Raw genomic sequence first — 16174 nt, forward strand, 5'->3', positions numbered from 1 at the left:
AGAGAGAGTAGGAGAGAGTGAGGGATTGGGGGAGAGAGAGAGAGAGAGAGAGAGAGAGAGAGAGAGAGAGAGAAGGAGAAGGGGAGAGAAAGAGAGAGAAAGAGAGAGGGAGAGGAGTATGCATGTATGGTGGAAGACAACAGAGAGGAAGACAATGAGCTGTAGATTCAGATTAAGGCTACTATAAGTGATTACATGGTAAATCAAGGCCAACCAATGAGAGAGGCTGGTCTGTGAGTGCAGCCAAATCTGGACCACTCAACAGTCACATCTAATGCAAGAATCTTCCATTGAGCCTGTAAGATATGCATTCTAAAAGGGCATCTGACTGCACTGTATTTTACATAATCTATTACCTATTTTAATTATCTATACTATCAGCAACAGCAACAAAAAACTGAAAAAAACAATGAAGAGTTTCATCCAGAATCAGAAATCTTCAGAAACAAAAATCCATGCTTTTCAAACTCAGATGCGAAAAGAATGAAAAGCAACAAAGGGTCAATACTGGGGAGAAAGGTCCAAAAAGTCAACATAAATACTTGAAACAGTCAGACCTTGACATTTAGTCCATTTCTTCCTGATGACCAGGCACCATATTCTCTTCCTGTGCAATGAACAGAAGGAAAAATGTCCTTACGTGGCAAATCCATCCCTGGCACCCAGGCCCAGCATTCACGGCTTCCAGAAGGGACGTACGGTCATTGTGGTGGTGACACATTTACCATTTACCACTCACCCCCCGCCCCCCACCCCCCTCGCCCCCCCAGCCCCAGCTTCCAAGCAAACTCAGATTATGCTCTGGCGACCCCTGCTGGTCGATCGGGCACCTGTGGACTGAATGTTAATGTAAAAGGTCTTCCTCCAACTCCACTCTGTACAAGCTTAGCTGTAGACAGTGTGAAAAGAACCCGGCTGGGTAATATTGAGTGTTTTTGGAAAAGAACTGTGAACACATATACACTCTCCAATATTATAAAAGAATAAATAAATAAATAAATAAATAAATAAATAAATAAATAAATAAATAAAAACAATCAGCATTTCTCAGACAGATAGGAGGGTAATTTATGCCAACTGTTTGTGAACAGTATCACTCCATACACAAACCATTTCTTATACAAATAATAATTACAAAATAAATAATGTTGGCCTCATTCGCAAAACTTTTCTTAAATTAATCTTACTTTTGTTCTTAAAAATGTTCCTACGAAAAACCAATATGGGATTCATGACACGTGCAGATTTTTGTTTTTGTGCATATGCCCGGTGTATGAGATGATGAATGCTAACCGTTTGTAAATTTTATGCAGAATCCTGTTCCTGTGATGAGCATAAAGAAACAACCATGAACAAGTACAAATAAGAAAAAAAATGATGAATGCCAAAATGTTGATGGAAACGTTCTTACATACAGTTTACAGTCTAATGTGATCGTACGCATGTTTTGTGAATGAGGCCCATTATGTCATCATTCAATTGTTTTTTATACATTGCAGCCATTTTATGAAAGCAAATGGCCCTGTGCTGTATCGTGACTAGTGCCTCACAACACCCCTGTAGCTGTGACTGTATTTTGTGACACAGCACAGACTCTCATTCCGCAATACGCCCACTGCAGTCGTATTTATAAAGATGTTTTTAATGGGCCGTGGATATCAATACAATGACATCAGTGATATCAGGGTCTTGGGTGGGGCTGGTCATTTATGTTCGGCGCTTTCTTTCCAGCGTTTTTAGCTTCCCTGTAAACCTCGCTGGCTGCATTTGCCCCCTTTACAAGCCCTGTGCTCTTCGAACTTGGCTTTCAGTCTCAGCTCTGCCCAGTAATCACATTTAAAGATCGGATGCTTTTTTACAGGGCTCCCGTGTACCGTTACCCAAAGTTGTTTTGCCTCCGAAGTGGCCGCGAATGCTGCACAGATTTCACAAGGACGTCGCCAGTGTTATCTATAAAAATTTAAATAGTTGTCTAAGTGCCTGTGTCCTTAAAACTGTCAACTATGACAGCTGAATATAAAAATTATATGAGCGCGTGCCGTGCGTATGTGTGTGCGTGTGTGCATGTGTGTGTGTGTGCGTGGCGTGCGTGCCGTGCGCGCGTGTGCGTGCGCGTGTGTGTGTGTAGAAAAATTGGCAAAACTCTTTTTCAGTAAACCGTTTCACGAGCAAAAGTCATGAATTTTACGGTTTCGGCCTAAATCTGATCCAGCAGTGTAGCAGGAGCAAAGTGAGACGTTAGGACAGGGCCGGCTTTGCCTGCACGGGCCTCACCGCATGGAGCGATGTCACGCCCTCTTCACCTCTTCCTCCACAAGCCGGGATGTAAAACCCCCGGCCCCCGGAGAGCTGCAGCGTCAGCTGGCCCCCCATGTGTTTCGGGCCTTAAGAGCTTCGTTCCATCTCTGAGTCCCTCGGTAAATAGATCACACGCGCTGCTTCCAAGGCATTGTTATTATTATTATTATTATTAATTACATTTATATAGCACTTTTCCAAATGCTAAAAGTGCTTTACAGTGAAGGGGAACTCATCTCACCCACCACCAATGTGTAGCACCCACCTGGGTGATGCACGGCAGCCATTTTGCGCCAGAACGCACACCACACATTAGCGAAGGTGGAGAGGGAGAGGACATTTATTCAGCCAATTAAATCTGGGGATGATTTTTAGTGGCGAGTTTTTGTGAGAACCAGATCTGGGATTTGGCCAGGACACCGGGGAACCCCCTACTCTTAGCGATAAGTGTCATGGGATCTTTAATGACCACAGAGAGGCATGAACTAGCTGCTGACAAAAAACGAAAGCCGCCAAAACAAAAAGAAAAAAACCTGCAGGCAGAGCAGCCCCCCGGGGCTGGAGTTCGACACCGCCGTTTCAAGGCATGGGACTCCGCTTAGCCCTCTTTATATGTTTACAGTGGCGTGAAACGCTTATCTTGCATTAGCGAGGCCAGTCTCATTGATCCCCGCTCTCTGGTGTTTTGCTGAACTTTTGATTCGCGAATATGTCACAACCTTCATAACACTGGTGGCCCTTATAAAAAAAGACGCTAAAATGCTAAAACATTGAAGTGACTTTTTACGGCAAATACTAAATTTATTTTCCAAATGAAAAATTAAATAAAATAGTGTTCTGCAGGAAGATTGTAGGCCTGCCAACAGTTTTCCACAGAAACCAATTAAACTGTATTCAAATGCAAAGCACTTATTGTTAAAAATATATCTGGATGTTACAAAGATAACCGGAGAAGAGGAGTTAAAGTATATGCTCATCTATATTATATATTATCCATATTATATCATTCACATTTAATTTTAGGTTTATATGGCCCCTATTAGACTCATATGTATTCTGTAAGGGTTGCATTTACACTGGATATTTTACTGTGTCTGTAGAATAAGTCAAAGAGCAGTGGTTCTTTGTATTTTGTTCAAGGAAATTTTGAAATAATGATTTAACATAATTGATTTCACACATTGCTGCAACCTCTACGATTGGTTGAGGAAAAGCAGGCAAGCATATGCTGTCCAGCACAAGGCCTTCATTTTGCACATTGGGAGGACCACTATGCAGCTCAGTGGGCTGAACCAGCAATGTGTGGAGCGGAGAGGAGGCTGTATTATGTGAAAGGGGTTTGGGAAAAAAAAATTTTTGGGCCAAAAGTAGCTGGTAGTCTCTATAGTTAACTACACCTCAAAATGACAAAAAAGTAATTAACTACTACAGCCACTATACAAATTTCAATGTAGCTGAACTACCAGAAAACTGCTGCAAAATGTGCAGTTTAATCTAATATAGTTAAACTACTCCTGAACACTGTCTAACAGATATGAGACCATGGGGCCCATCTACACACTGGAACAGTGTCTTAACAGATACCAGACCATGGGGTCTATCCACACACTGGAACAGTGCCTTAACAGATACCAGACCATGGGGCCCATCCACACACCAAAACAGTGCCTTCCCAGATACCAGACCATGGGACCCACCCACACACTGGAACAGTGCCATAACAGATACCAGATCGTAGGGCCCATCTACACACTGGAACAGTGTCTTAACATTTACCAGACCATGGGGCCCATCTACACACTAGAACTGTGCCTTAACATACCAGACCACGGGGCCCATCTACACACTAGAACTGTGCCTTAACATACAAGACCATGGGGCCCATCTACACACTAGAACTGTGCCTTACTGTAACAGATATCAGACTATGGGGCCTTGAAAGGATGAACCATCCAGCAGCCTCTATCTGAGTCCTGTGTTCTTTTATTTGGAAATTCTCCAGCTGTATCCACGACAGCAGACCAACAGAATAACTGGGGATTGTTGGGTCCTTGAGCAACAGGTGTTAAAATGAATGGTTGTTCATCACAGTTGCAGTGCTGTTACCATTCCCTGTGAAAGCGCCTGGCTAGTATGGCTCTGCTGGGAGAGAGTGATAAACATCTTGTGGGTGGGGTCTAACCCGCTCACTACTATACAATCACTGGTAGTTGAACCTGTTTGAGATTCTGGGAGAACATCATGAACATTACCAATCAATCAATCAATCGATCAATCGATAAATCAACCAGTCTTTGATGTATGGCACCAGTTAAAAACCGGAAGTCATGAAGAAACTCGCACGAGACATTTTCCACAGAGAGATAAAAAATATATAAATAAAAACCAGAAAAAGGTCCTCTCAGGTTGAACCGGAACATCGTTCCATGGCTGTTTTAAAGGTCATTCAGCCGGACCCCTGGGAAATGGAGGGGAGGTGTTCTCACGTTTCTTTGTTTGTGAAAGAAACCCTTTGGCCGTGCGACGGCGAACGCTTCTGTCTTGGCCGCACATCCAGTCACGAGGTCGTGAAAGGGGGTCCCGGGTGCGAGAGTGTTGTCCAGATGGTCGTGCTAAGCGAGGCTAGCCTAAATCCACCCAATTCAGCCCCGTCCCAAACGCACACAAACAAAGGGCTTTCGCCATTGAAACCGAGCTCCTTGAATAACACCGCAGTCAGATCTCAAACATAACAACCCCTCTTAAAGGACAACGCGCCATCAGGATTGCCGTGTAAATCAAAATATTTCACGAGGTTGAAGTCACTTTGGGCTAATGAGGGCGAACGTTTATGCAACTGGTTGCAATTAAATCCCGGCTTCGCTTGTCTCTATAATTTAAGCTTTTTCAGCGGGATTACAGAAATGTCCCCCTGATCTGCACTTCGCCGGTGATTTTGGGGTGAATATTCCCAGGTGGCCAAACCCCCAGGTTTAGCTGCCCCGCTTTTGGGAACAGCGCCCCAGTGGAACTTTTGGGGATCTTGAGGGCGAGAGGCACGGCCGTTTCCGGGCTGCTTTCTGAAAGCCGAGCGAGGCCGAGTTCTGCCCCGCTCAGGCAGACGATACCCCCTTCTCTGAAAACGCTGACCCATCACACGAACGTGACTTTTTCCATTTTTTCTCCCACCCCCCCCCCCCTTTTTTCTTTTTTAAAAACGCGAGGATCCGCCCCTGCCGTCATGAGCCGCTTTGGCTTTCTCGAAGTTTCACAACCGTGTGATTTCCGTGATATTTCGCTGGGATTTATCAGACACTGCAGCCGCAGGACCTGAGACCCGAAGCGAAGGGACGTCGCTGCGTGAGCCGCTCACTCCCAGGGACCGGGCCTCAGACAGACAGAGGTACGTTTCCCTCCTCCCGCCCTTCCTCCCTTCTTTTCAGCGTTCATCGTGGAACAGAAGATTCGTTTCGGAATGCAGATTTGAGTCTTCGGGGAATAGAGCTCTGCTTTATTTCTAGAGGAGGAATCTTACCTACAAAATGAAACAGGACCCACCGAGACTTACAGACTGCGATATTTAATCAAGTCGAGTCTGATGGAAAATATCAAATGCGTTGCACAGGAGGTTAATGCAGCATAGATAATTTATCACTAAACTGTATTAACAAAAACTACAAATATCTAAATGTGTCCCTTGAGAGAATATTAATGAAGTAACACAACAAAAGTTACAATCTGAATACCAAACATCTGAGATTAATTCAGTAATTCAGAGAAAACTCGTTTCTTTTGTCTAAAAATCTTGCAAAAATCTTGGTTGAGCATTTGTATTATTAATAATCCATTCTGAGGTGTACATATGCAAGTCTAAATGTGTTATTTGAAAGCATAATTTTCCTGTTTTGTCAGATAGTATCTCGCTACCCAGAGAGACGGATTAAGAAACACATTTGGAGAATCAGCATCAGATGAAGAAAGATGTTTTCAGCTGGTTATTATCATATACGTGGCTATTCATTAAGCTGTGATATTAAATATGTGTGGATAACAAATATAAATTTCATAAAATGCAAATACATTAAAAACAATATCAATAATCCATGTGTGCAAAAGGAAATAACTGAAAAAGTAGAATCTAAAAAAAATTATATATTAAAAATTGTTTCACAGCAGTTCACCATATTCATGTAGAGAAAAACAATCCACAGGAGCATATTGGAAAAAAGCAATACAAGTGTTTGACTTTCTCAGACAAAATAATACTTATATTTACATATAAGTATTTATATATAAATACTTGTTTAGCATGCCTAAACAAGTATTTAATTTATAAATATTTGTTTAACATGCCTTTAGAAAAAACTGCATAATATGGTGGTATTCGTATATCTGTGAACTTGGACACACAGACATTAGCCTACAGTTCATACAGTTTATTTATAAACGGTAGTTTAAATATTGTCTGAGAAGACAATTGTATATAAAAATGATTTACATGTTTATATACAAAATTATGTTTATATTTATTATTATGTTTATTTAACATTATCATTTAGATATATTTTCAAAGGCACAGATTTTTCCATACTAAATCATTTTTCCCATTAAAAGTTTATGTATTGATGGCCAGTCTGAGAGTCAAAAACCACACAAATACTTTAACAATTTTTTAAGACAAATTGTTAAATCACACAGTTGTGAAGGCTTACCAACAGAAAGCAGAATTATAATTAAATCATATATCGGAGCATATCTTATGCATTTTATGTTTTGTTTTTTCCAGAACTTGTGGAAACTACATCTACACTGATGTAGGTTATTGTGTGTTATGTAATCATTTTAAAAGACTGTGTCAGTCTGATTTTTTTTCCTTCAAAGCGTTCACTCAAATATGAATTTAAACACAAAGTTGTGATGACACAGCAAAAACAAAATAAAGTTACTCATAAAATTAAACAATGTGTTACAATAAAAAATAGGGTATTTGAGCAGATTATCGATAAAGATATCATTTGTCTATAAATTCCAATAATTGTTATTATGATAAACATTAGTTATTATATCTGTGTGTGCATGTGTGTGTGTCTGTGCGTGTGTGTGAGAGAGAGAGAGAGTACACTTACAGTACACAGAAATAAAAACAACTGAGTTTACAGTACAGTTTTAATAGTTTGCAGTTTTCATCAGAAAATAATTACCTACACTCTCCAGGAAAATATAAAAATGTGCCCTTCTGTCCAAAAATGTATAAAATCATCAAGATGCCTGAAAAATCATGATAAAAACACAAAAAGTAGTCTGTGCGTTCTAACAAAAATACTGAATGAAATGTATTATTTTCCCCAAATTCTGTGGAGTTAAATGGCTTGAGGAATACGCTGCCCAGTTCACAGCAGTGACCTCCACATGAGCGGAGCAGTTACGCTACCTCCTGCCCCACATCACTACGTGAGATCCTCATACATGCAGGGGAGAAAGGAAACTGATTCGGGGTGGGGCTAAGTCCTGTTCCCTCCAATCACAGCTTGGGTGTCGCACACAAACTCAAGTTTCAGACAAATTCCTTTCCACACGTATACTACACTACACATTAGGGACTATGACTGAGTAATGCATTATGCATCAGACACAGAGGGCATTCAAACCCCATAATGCACAGCCCCGAGGTCATTATCCTGCTTATACAAAGGCTTACCAACAGAAAGCAGAATTATAATCAAAATATTTATTTAAAAATTGTGCTATTCCAATGCAATGGAAATGCTACTTAACTATTCCAACAAATATCACAACCATATAACACTTAACAACAAAAACATCTTTCTTAGTCCCTCTAGGTGAACTAGCTTTATGCTAGGCTTGCCGTCACTCACATCACCTGGCTAACATTAAAATTCAATTTGGGAATGTTGCTGTTTAGAACTGTTAAGCGTAATAATAATTACTTAATAATAATTTCCCCATTATTGAAAATGAATGCACACCCTTGGACCAATCAGAATCAAGTATTCACCCAACTGTTGTATAAACTTTAATGCACACACACACTCTCACACACTAATGCACATGCACGCACTCACTCTCACACTAATGCAGGCATGTGCATTAGTGTGTGAGAGATACTCTAATAAATGTGCTTTTACCTACACTTTGGGTGATGTAGCAACTCCAAGCTTGTTGTTTTTATTATTATTATTATTATTATTATTATTATTATTGACAGTAGTAGTGGTATTAGTGGTGGTGGTAGTAGTAGCAGTAGTAGTAGTAAAATCAAGAAATAATTATTAATATTTCCATTTAAGTTGTTTTTGATTGGACCCGGCATATTTTCTGTGTGAAAAGGGATATTTTAAATATTTGCAGTTTTTCATCATCTGCCCTCTTTACAGTGTATTTGAGGGCTTGTGGCCTAAAGCAAGAAAACACACTTCATGTAACTCCAAAGCAGCTTGAGCAGTGATGTCATGATCTCTACGGAGGTTGTATGTGTGTATATTCTCTAATTATTTGTCAATTATGTTGTAACTATTTTCTTGTGTGTCAAGCAACCTTGCGCCATGGGTTTTGCACCGATATTGCCACACGATATGATAATTGAGAGCTTTGGTTGTTTGAGAACTAAGAAGGAAAGAAGTACCAGCATTAAATGAAAACTGATCATTAATCTTTTCATATGCAATGCCTCTGGAAACATGAAATTATTGTTCAAGCCACTTTTGAGTTATCTGAAGTGTTTTTTCTTGCTTACGTGCAAGAGCTTTCTCAATGCCTCTATAAATGCCAGTATAAATTCAGATGGTCATCAGAACTTTCTGAAAGTATGTTAAATATTCTTCATCGCACATAAAAACTGACTGGGCCAATCAAAAACATACACTAAAACTGAAATAATACTCGGAAACTCCAGAAACTGAACCATGCCTTTAAGTCAGGGGTGCCCAATACGTCGATCGCGATCGCCCGATCGATCACAGAGGCTAATTCTTCTCCATTCCCTCCAGCTTCTGCCTGACAGACAGGTACGCTTGATTGACGTGAAATGTGGCCAATCTGCTGCAGTTGAGAACTTTGTTACATTAAGCGTGTCCATTAATTTGTGGTATGGTCACGTAAATGTCCAATATTACGTGATAGCAACACGATAACTTGAATTTTATATGGGGCAGAGCAGCTGTGATGATACGATAAATTGGGTCCATTTTAGGCAGAGAATTTAGATTTAAATACTCGACGGATAATGGTGTGAATGTAAAAGCTGCGATTTTGTCCAGATAAGATACTGGTCCAAAGATTTTACTTTTATGCCAATACAGGTTTCTATACAATTTGACTTATATTTGTATGTGATAGTAACAAATTTTGTCAATGCAATTGGTGCAGGGCAATCGTGGTGATGACACAATCTGGTCCATTTAAGGTTTTGCTTTCAGATGGACAATGGTGTTCTAAATCTAAACTGGGGTTTTCTTTGTCCACAAATGATGCTGGTCTAACGATTTTATTTTTATGCCAATACAGCTAGCCTACAGTTGTAACTATTTGATTTTAGAATTAGAAACTACACTCATGGTACTGGAAAATGTAGGCTAGTTAAGGTAGTAGCTCTGCCCAACACTAGATAGAGAACTCTACTACACACACACACGTTGGCAGGTGGTTGTACGCAGTGCAATTAAGTAGACTCAAAACATAAATTGTTGGATTTACTAAATAAATAAAATTGTTAGATTTGTTTAATAAAATTATAGACATGTTGCACGCAATTAAGTATATGTGACGTCTTCAACTTAATTAGTTTGTCCTACCGTTTTTAATAACATTGCGTGCAGCCACTGTCCAACGATTTTTTTCTTAGACTATTTTCTCAACAAAGGACAATCATCATCATCAATGGTTGTGTTATATATTTCAAATATGATAAACATGTATATAGCATTATTATAGAATAACAGTAATATGTTGGGGGGAAAGGGGAACATTTAAATGCATTAATTTCTCTTAATAAAAATGTGTCTTCATAATACAGCTGGCCAAGAGGAGGACTTTGATATGACTGCCAAGTGTTTGCTTTGCTGCTTGGCTCTGAGCTCTGCTAGTTTTCTTGTGGTCTACGCACACATGCTAATTGAAGAGAAGAGCGCCATAAATGCGTCTTCCAGCAGTCTACAAGCGAACGCTCACTCCGACGCTCCGCCCGTCCTGATCGTAGGTCAGTCACGTTCGGCAGATCCTCTTTTACATTCATCCATTAAAATGCCTTACCCTTGTCGAATGAACGTGCTTTCATTTTACACCCATTGTGCTCTCTATAGTGTCAAGGGGAAACAAGGGGAAACATCTATCATGACTTGTTGATACTGCTCTGCTGTTTTATCTGACAATTTCCAAAATATTATCATACACAAAAGTGGAATGTAATGTGATATTAGCCACACAGTTACCAGGGAGACTACCAATTAAAAATATAAAATGCACACAATAAAATGCCCAGCGTTAATTCAACAGTATTAATTATACTCTTAACACATAACATTTGGTCCCACTCCTGAATGTGGGACCAACTATTATCTGTTAAGAGCTGAATACTGGACATTTTACTCTGCAAGCAAAACAAATAAATTATACCATTTTTGTTTTTAAGTTGCATTTAGTTGTGTTAAAACAATGCAGCGGAGAAGCTGTGATTTAGGGTTAGTAATAAATAAATAAATAAATAGCAGCGTTTTTGAAACATTGCAATAATGTTTTGAACTCGCTAGGTCCTCTGTCTTTTCTTTCACCAGCCGTGTGCTGTTCTGGTTGTTTCTTAACGTTTTAGGCTGAAATTATAAGATTTTCTGACATACCTTCTGAACTAAAACACATCCGAAAAGGAAAGCCAGCAATCAGCGGCTATCAATAGTAATGACAGATGTGTCTTTGGTGTTCAGAGACCATAATGACACAAAACAGCACCGTAATCTGGGACAGTTTTCAACATTTTTTACTGTTTGATCCTCTAGTCCACGTCCACGAGTTCAATTAGCGATTAGCAAATGTTCCGTCGTGTTGGCTGAATTTGCCTGCTTTGTTAAAAAAAAAAATAATTAAAAAAAAACTTGATCGTAACAACAACAACAGAAACAATAATAACGCAGATGTGCACATTATAACTGTCTGTATATGTTTCCCCAGAGTTGCCGAAAACAGTGCGGAGGAATAAAAAAGATGAGAAAAAACAAAGGAAGGTATGTAGCCTATAAGCAAAGGAAACAACGCAAGTTGACCGTTTAAACATATTGAATCCATTTTTGAAAATTAACGTTTGTTCGACAGTTAGACATACTGTAAGTCTACCTCAGATGTGTTTAACTTTGATTCGCTACGGATTTTACACTGTAGTTGTGTACATATTCTGAAAATATGGCCTACATCATGAATTGCACATTGCTATGACTAGCAGTAGCCTAAAACATGTAGCCTAAGGTATTCCTATTTCTGCGGAAAAGCATTATGATACATATTTTACCTCAGATCTGAAGGCCTTCATACTATTAACCTTCTAGCAGTAAATGACGGCAGAGATGTTTTTCATTTTCTTTTATTTTTTACGCTAGTGAAGTAGTTGTACTTTAGACTAGCTATGCCACATAAGACATTGCAGTGAACCGTCAAAACAAATGGTGAATCTTGAAAAATGTGAAATATTTCCACGTAATTGCAAATTCCCATTTCCCAGATATTTTGTGAAAAGGCATCTAGTTAGAAGGCTATTCAAGATGAGAAGTTGCACTGTAGTCTAACTATAAGACTTAAGCTACATTTAATTGGATATTTATAAGATATTTTGGGGTGTGTAAATATTGTCAGAATAGGTTTAAACCTATAGGCCAACTGAATGTCATTAAAGTACCACAAAGATGTAATCCCATGTAACCAATAAATAGTCCAGTTATTAGTTGACAGTAGGCAAACTGGCGCTCTGGATGCGTCAGGAAACCGAACGAGGCGACCAGTTTAGAGCTGCTATAAACCTGCAATATTGACAGTAATAGGCTGGCTGATATGGTCATATTATGATCATAGGCTATTGCTTTACATTTAAGGAAAATACGTGCGCCTACTCGTACTTTTTGAGACTGCTGCGTTCCTTGTCTATTAAGTGTTGCACTGTGCTGTAGATGATCAAATAAAATGCTGAAATAGTACTTTCTCTGATTGTTTTCTTTAATACAGAACAAGTTCGGCGGCAGGAGCAAGCGACCCCCACCGCCGGCTAACTGCGTCCCTCTTTGGGGAAGTTGCAAACCGCCCAACAATGCCTGCTGCGAGTACTGCGCTTTCTGCCAGTGCCGTCTTTTTAAAACCGTGTGCTACTGTCGCATGGGAAACCCGCGGTGCTGAGGACCTCAGGAAACATTCGTTTGTTTTTTTGTTTTTTTGTATCTAAGGGTAAAATCGATCAGACTTCATCATACGTATTTTAACCTCCCTCAAGTGTTTTATAACAATTTTTAGAGATGATCGAATTTTTTTATCAGAAAATGCACGTGGCCTGCAATTTTTTTTTAAATAATAATTTATTATTATTACATTTTTTTCGCAAAGGACTAGAATAGGGCACAGAGCATTGCTTTTCAGAGCATTTAATATAACCTACGGATTGTAGGCTACGTTATGGGTAGGCCTTATTATTTTATGTGTGAACTGGTTTTATATAAATCCTACTGTATAGAGCATCCGTATTGATAGGCCTACTATTTATGACAAAAAGTAGAACTACAGTGAGCTCGTAATGTTGGAGCAAAGATATTTTTTTTCTTGATTTGACTCTGTACTCGACAATTTGAGATTTATAACCAAAATATTTACATATGATTATAGTGAACATTCTCAGCATTGTTTAAGAATATTTTTATACACTTTTCACCATGTGGAAATAACAGCACTTAGGACACCATAATGTTTGGGACATATTAATGTTATGTAAATGACAGGAGACAAGGTTAATACGTTGTTGCTTTTCTTTTGCATGCAATGTCTGCTTGAAGTCTGTGACACGTAGACATCACCAGGTGCTGAGTATTTAGTCTGATGATGCTCTGCCAGGCCTGTACTGCCGCCATCTTCAGCTCCTACTTGTTTTGGGGGCTAGTTGCCTTAAGTTTCCTCTTCAGTTGGATTTAGACTGGGTGAACGAATTGGCCCGTCAACAATTTTCCTGTTTTTGGCTTTGAAAAAAAAAACTTCTGATGTAGTGGTATGTGTGAGATTGTTGTCCTGCTGTAGGGTGAAGCACCGGCAAATTAGCTTGGAGGCATTTGGTTGAACTTTAGCAGATGAGATTAGTTCTGTGCATTTCAGAATGAGTTCTACTGCTGTCAGCATTTACATCATTACTGAAGACAGTGAGGCAGTACCAGCGGTAGCCATACACACCCAAACCATAACATCCCCACCACCATGTTTCTCAGATGAGGGGGGTGCTTTGAAACTTGGGCAATTCCTTTTGGCCTCCACACTTTGCTCTTGCCATCACTCTGAAGGGAATCTTGGTCTCATCTGTCCACAAGGCCTTTCAACCGGCTATCCCGGTTTTGCAGCTAACTAGTGGTTTGCATCTTGCAGTATTGCCTCTGTAGTTCTTTTCATAAAGTCTTCTGCAGACAGTAGTCACTGACACATCCGACCCTGATTCCTGAAGTGTGTTTCTGATCAGTTGTGCAAGTGTTTGTCCCAAACATTATGGTGTCTTGAAATAGGGGTGTGTGTATAAAAAGTGCTGTCATTTCTACATGGTGAAACCAGAATGTATAAACATACCCTTTAATAAAAGCTATTAACCACATGTGAATTGTTTGACCACAAATCGATAGTTCTGGGGTACAGAGCGAAATCATGAAAAAAATGTATTTGTCCCAAACATTATGGAGCTCACTGTATGTGCGCCATAGTTAATGTGTCCTAAGAGCTTGTTTCTGAGTTTGTATGGGGTATTCCGGGTTGCGATAGGAAATTATAATCTATAAATACAGTTGATGAATTATATCTTGCTGGATCAATAATTAAACAATATCCCTCTGGTTGCCTTTAGTAATCAATTCGCTTCTCCGCAAATTCGAGGTAATTAACTATTACTTAACTATTATTAATCTTCCATTAGTGACAAGCATTTGCACAGTCACTGATTTAAATAACCGCGACATGTAACATTAAACAATGTCACTAGGAATCTGATGGCTTTAAACAATAGCCTATTATAACGGTAATAACGTGAAAAAATGCGTAAGCATGCTGAAATCATGGCCGTACCGACTGCGCACACTATAAATCTAATAGTGTAACTAGCCTACTGCAACCGAATGATGCTTCATAAAAAAAATAAAAATTAAAAATAAATTAAAAAGTTTAAGAGACCGCTGGACCTGTCCACTGGCTCAGCTGGGAAATGAACGATACACTTTTTTTCTGCGATTCAAAGATTTGCGTTCATCATGTGCACTGTCAATGTTTGTACAGAATTCGCAATGGGACGCATTCCACAACACGCAGCTGCAAGCCAGATCCATAACTTAATATGTAGCATTCACTTCGAGGGTGTGTTTGGGTGGAGTGGATCTTCAATTAAACGTATTCTCGAGCCAAGAAACCTATTAATATGCCAATGCATGTCCCGCATTAAAATTTTACTGAATAAAAAAAAATGATACGAAAAGTACGATTTATGCACCTAAGAGGCCGTACGAACATATTCTTCCAATATGAATGTAGCCTGCTAACTGAATTTTATGTAAAATATATGTATATAGGAAACTATGTGAAGGGAAGAGTCGCTATAAATGTAGCCTAATGTAAAAAGTTTTCGGATTTTGCTCATTTGCGGCAAAAAATATTTAGCCTAGCACTAGCTATTCAATTTCACTGCAAACAGCTCTGACATGCAGTAGTCATTCGGCTTTTTTGTCATCTAGCATCCAATCCCTGCTAGAATAGCCAGCACTCCCAAAGCCATACTAACTTTTTAAAGGCGGGAAACTTTTTTAAATGATGTATGATTTAATATATAGTGACTATAAATAAAGCTTTATACGCGAAAATTACTTCCGGAATAGATTTTTACTTAGCTAACTCAAGAGCAGTTTTTTGGAAATATTTCCCGCACATTGCTCCGTTCATTTTGGAGCGGGACGAGGACCGAATAGGTTTATATGTCATGTGTAAAAAGATTAAATATATAAAATATAAGCGGTGATTGTCTGTTTTTTTTTTTTAATGAATGAAATACTACCGAGGGAAGTCAAAATGCAAAATGCACAAACACAAATACGCTGAACGGGATAAAATACGGTGTCGTGCGAGACAGTAGCCGTTCGAACAGACAGGTCAGGTGGAGTTATGTTCCTCTCCTGCAGCGTTTATGTGGTTTCACAGTATGCTCCTGCTGTTAGACCCACCGTGAAAACGATATATGTATCAACTCCTCATTTCCGCCATCAGTCACTCACCACATTTACCACAATGCGCGTTTGAGTGCGTGTGCACTTCCCACACCATGTTTGTACGTATGTATGCGCGTGTGCAGGCACATACGAGTGTGTGCGTGTGTGAGAGTGGATATGGCTGGGGTGAACGAGTGTGTGTGTTTGTGATTCAAGAATCATTCTCAAAAAATGGAGAACTAAACCCCCTGTGTAATGGCAGCATATGGACGATGTACCAGAAGTTTTATTTTCAGCACCAGGGCGCGTTCCATTCTCTCCAATCCGTCTAACATAGCTGAAGAAAGACGACCGGTTCTGCTTTAACTAATAACTGCATCAATGTTTTCCACAACTGCGGGACTTCCGAAGATAAAACATAATTTATATTCATTGAAGGGAAGCATTCCAAAGTAGCCTATATGTTATTATTT

General features: G+C 39.4%; 1 protein-coding gene across 1 annotated transcript; it reads left to right on the plus strand.

Annotated features, from left to right (window-relative positions):
• Window positions 1-5513: 5513 nt before the first annotated feature.
• asip1 (agouti signaling protein 1) lies at window positions 5514-14668 on the plus strand. The gene is made up of 4 exons (XM_064305977.1): window positions 5514-5680; window positions 10310-10492; window positions 11458-11510; window positions 12499-14668. The coding sequence occupies exons 2-4, from the start codon at window positions 10333-10335 to the stop codon at window positions 12664-12666; spliced, it is 381 nt and encodes a 126-aa protein (XP_064162047.1). The 5' UTR covers window positions 5514-5680; window positions 10310-10332; the 3' UTR covers window positions 12667-14668.
• The last annotated feature ends 1506 nt before the right edge of the window (window positions 14669-16174 follow it).

This window comes from Anguilla rostrata, chromosome 13 (assembly GCF_018555375.3).
Source record: "Anguilla rostrata isolate EN2019 chromosome 13, ASM1855537v3, whole genome shotgun sequence".
Lineage (NCBI taxonomy): Eukaryota > Metazoa > Chordata > Actinopteri > Anguilliformes > Anguillidae > Anguilla > Anguilla rostrata.

Coding starts and splice junctions, on each gene's coding strand:
- asip1 (XM_064305977.1), top strand. CDS start 10,333: ATGACTGCCAAGTGTTTGCTTTGCTGCTTGGCTCTGAGCTCTGCTAGT. Junction 10,493..11,457: donor TCCGCCCGTCCTGATCGTAG/GTCAGTCACGTT, acceptor ATGTTTCCCCAG/AGTTGCCGAAAACAGTGCGG. Junction 11,511..12,498: donor ATGAGAAAAAACAAAGGAAG/GTATGTAGCCTA, acceptor TCTTTAATACAG/AACAAGTTCGGCGGCAGGAG.